Genomic DNA, 3022 nt, shown 5'->3' with positions numbered 1-3022 from the left:
TGTATTTTCTTGTATTTTTTCCTTTCCCTCCTCTTCCTTCATTTTTTCCATTTATTTCTGTTAAGCTCTTTTTTGTTGCCTCTTTGCTCTTGTCGCTTTTTTAAATTTATTGTTTTTTTGTGTTTCATTTTCTTTTCGTTTTCTTATGTCTTTGTTTTTTTCCTGTTGAACGACTTCCAAAGGTCATTATGCTCTTAGAAAAATAACAACGATAATAATCTCCTTCATTCCGTTCCTTATAATGGCGAACTCTAAAAAAATAATCAGGCTGAGAGTACTCAATTTTATTTAGCGTTTGCTAAAGAAAAAAGAAATGGGAAAGAAAGGAAGGAGGGAAGGAAGAGAAATTATACAAGTTGCTCTTTGCAAAAATGTAAGCGATAAAAGTGACAATTAAACACAGTAGGAAGGGGGGAAAAAGAGATATCTCACACACCTCACCCTCCCGCTCCCTTCCTCTCTCCTCCTCCTCCTCCTCCCAAGGCTGGACTTGAGAAGGACATGCAACGGTGACTACGTCGACCACGTCCTTCTTCTATCGTCCGGAGTCGACGACGCCCTCACCCGTTCAATACGGTGACCCTCCCCCCATACCCACATCCAAACCCTCTTCTTGGATCCTACCACAGTAGTCTCCAGACGATTTCAATCAGCTCAGAGCTGGGTTATGGTCGCTTAAGGACCTGGTCACGGTAGTGGGGGTGGGGGAAGTCCGATCGTCTTCTGCTTAATAAGGTCACCTGAGGTGCGTCTTTTCAGTGTTGTTTGAGCATGTTAGCCCTTACAAAGGATTACTAAGGCGGAGCATACCGACAGGAGACCTTTTGGTTCATATCTAGATCGGATGCGAAAAAAATCATAATAACGATAAATTTATAAACAAAAACTATAATAATGTAAATAACAAATAAAATACATTAATAAATGCATAGGTATAGTTTAATAATAAACAAACAGGTAAATAGTAAATAATAATAAATTGACATATAACTAATAATAAATGACAATCAAACAGACAAATGATAACAAAACAAAAACAAATAATATAAGATAAATTATAATCATTACAGCATCTTGCTTAGGTGTTTATCTAAATGATTTTTAACGCTTCGAACTGAACTACATTGCACTACCTGTGCAGGAAGTTTATTCCATTCATTAACTACACGGTTGGCGAAGTTGTTTCTATCCACTTCCAAATTGAATCTATTTCCGGACAGTTTGAGACTATTGTTTCTTGTCTGATTCTCATTCAATGTGAAAATTTTGTCACTTTTGATGTCAATTCCCTTTAGAATTTTAAAGATCTGTATCAAGTCACCTCTGAGTCTACGCTTTTTTAGGGAAAACAGATTCATATGTTTTAGTCGATTTTCGCATGATTTATTTTTTATATTTGGAATTAGTTTTGTGGCTCACCGTTGTACTTTTTCCAGTCTGTCAATGTCTTTAATGAGATTCGGTGATCATACGGAAATAGCATATTCCAAATGTGGACGAACTAACGATTTATATAGCTTGTTAATGAGTGATGGACTTTTGAAGTCAAAAGATCGCGCAATCAGTCCTAGAATCTTATTTGCTTTCTCAGAGGCTGAAATACACTGCTTGGATGATTTGAGATCGTTACTAATAATTACGCCGAGATCTTTTTCACTATTCAATTAGGGTTTCTCCTCTCGCGAATGAACTGTATTTCGCCACCTGCAACCAGCGTTTCTATCCATGGGGGAACACTATCGTACCAGAGAGGTTCTGCAGGTGGTTGATGAGAGATTTACGGAGGGCAAAAGAAAGGAGGGATAGACGAAGTAAGAAATGATGAGCATTCTTTTCTGGAGTCACAAAAGAATATCCTGCCTTACTCTGGTCAGTAGAGGCGCCGCTAAAGTCTCCAATATTACGGTGTTTTCTCGCAGCTGAAAAAACCGTCTTGTGACAAACAGAAGAAAGCCAGTAAAGATATGAGGACCTACAAAACAAATACCAGGAGTGGCAGAAATAGATGAATAAATAGATGAATAGATAAAGAATTAATGAAAAATACATTTGAATAGATGAATGAACGAATGAACACATAAATAGATAGATAGATGAATAAACAGACAGATAGATAAATAGATAAATACAATAGATGAATAGATAGATAAATAGATAAATAAATGAATAAATAAATAAACAAGTATATAGATAAATAAATAGATAAATAAAGAAATAAAGAAAGAAATAAAGAAGTTAATGAAAATATATAAAAAATAGTATAAGAATAAAGAAATGAGCTATGAATTAGTAAATTGATTTATTTATTTATCAATTAAAGAATAGGTTACCTTTACCAGACCCTTGTTAGGCGTCGCCACCTGTCAGTATGAGAGACCGCCAACTTCCCCTGTCGTCGAAGATCCGGTTTTGACGTACTTGTTCAAGCGTTGTGCCCCGTCGGCGTAGCCCATCGTCAATATTCTTTATCCATCTCTTTCTGGGTCGTCCAACGGGTCGCTTGCCGGTTGGTGTCTTTGCGGTCCTCTCCTGATCCATTCGTTTAACATGTCCAAACCATCTTAGTTGTGCACGTTCTACAATCTCAAAGATGCCCTCTACCTCCAACTCTTGGCTAATTGCATCATTGCGTATGTGGTCAAACCTCGTAACCCCCTTGATGAGTCTCAATGCTCTCATTTCTGCTGCTTGGACTTTGCTGCTGGTCTTTGTTGTTAAAGTCCAAGATTCACATCCATATGTCAATATGGGTCTAAGAATACTCTTGTATATCACTATTTTAACTCCGATAGGGACATTTCGATCTTTCATGAAGAAAAGGTAATTATAATTATAACAATAACGATAGTATCAGTGATACTGATGGTGATAATAACAGTGATGGTGACAGTGATGATGATGATGGTGATGGCGATGATGATGAAGGTGATGGTGATGGTGATGGTGATGGTGAAAGTGATGGTAATGGAGAATGTGATGGTGATGGTGATTGTGATGGCGATGGTGATGATGATGGTGATGG

The 3022-nt window shown here is 37.2% G+C and overlaps 1 protein-coding gene across 1 annotated transcript; it reads right to left on the bottom strand.

Moving 5' to 3' along the window:
• Positions 1 to 2346: 2346 nt before the first annotated feature.
• On the bottom strand, positions 2347 to 2706 carry LOC143022795 (uncharacterized; the record flags this gene model as incomplete). The annotated part of the gene is made up of 1 exon (XM_076181164.1): positions 2347 to 2706. A coding segment is annotated over one exon (360 nt), but the record flags the coding sequence as incomplete, so codon positions are not given.
• Between the last annotated feature and the right edge of the window lie 316 nt (positions 2707 to 3022).

Source organism: Oratosquilla oratoria, unplaced genomic scaffold, assembly GCF_046742065.1.
Source record: "Oratosquilla oratoria isolate Oo_2021 unplaced genomic scaffold, ASM4674206v1 SCAFFOLD181, whole genome shotgun sequence".
Lineage (NCBI taxonomy): Eukaryota > Metazoa > Arthropoda > Malacostraca > Stomatopoda > Squillidae > Oratosquilla > Oratosquilla oratoria.
Note: the sequence above shows the minus strand (reverse complement) of the source record. Positions and strands in the feature narration are given on the sequence as shown.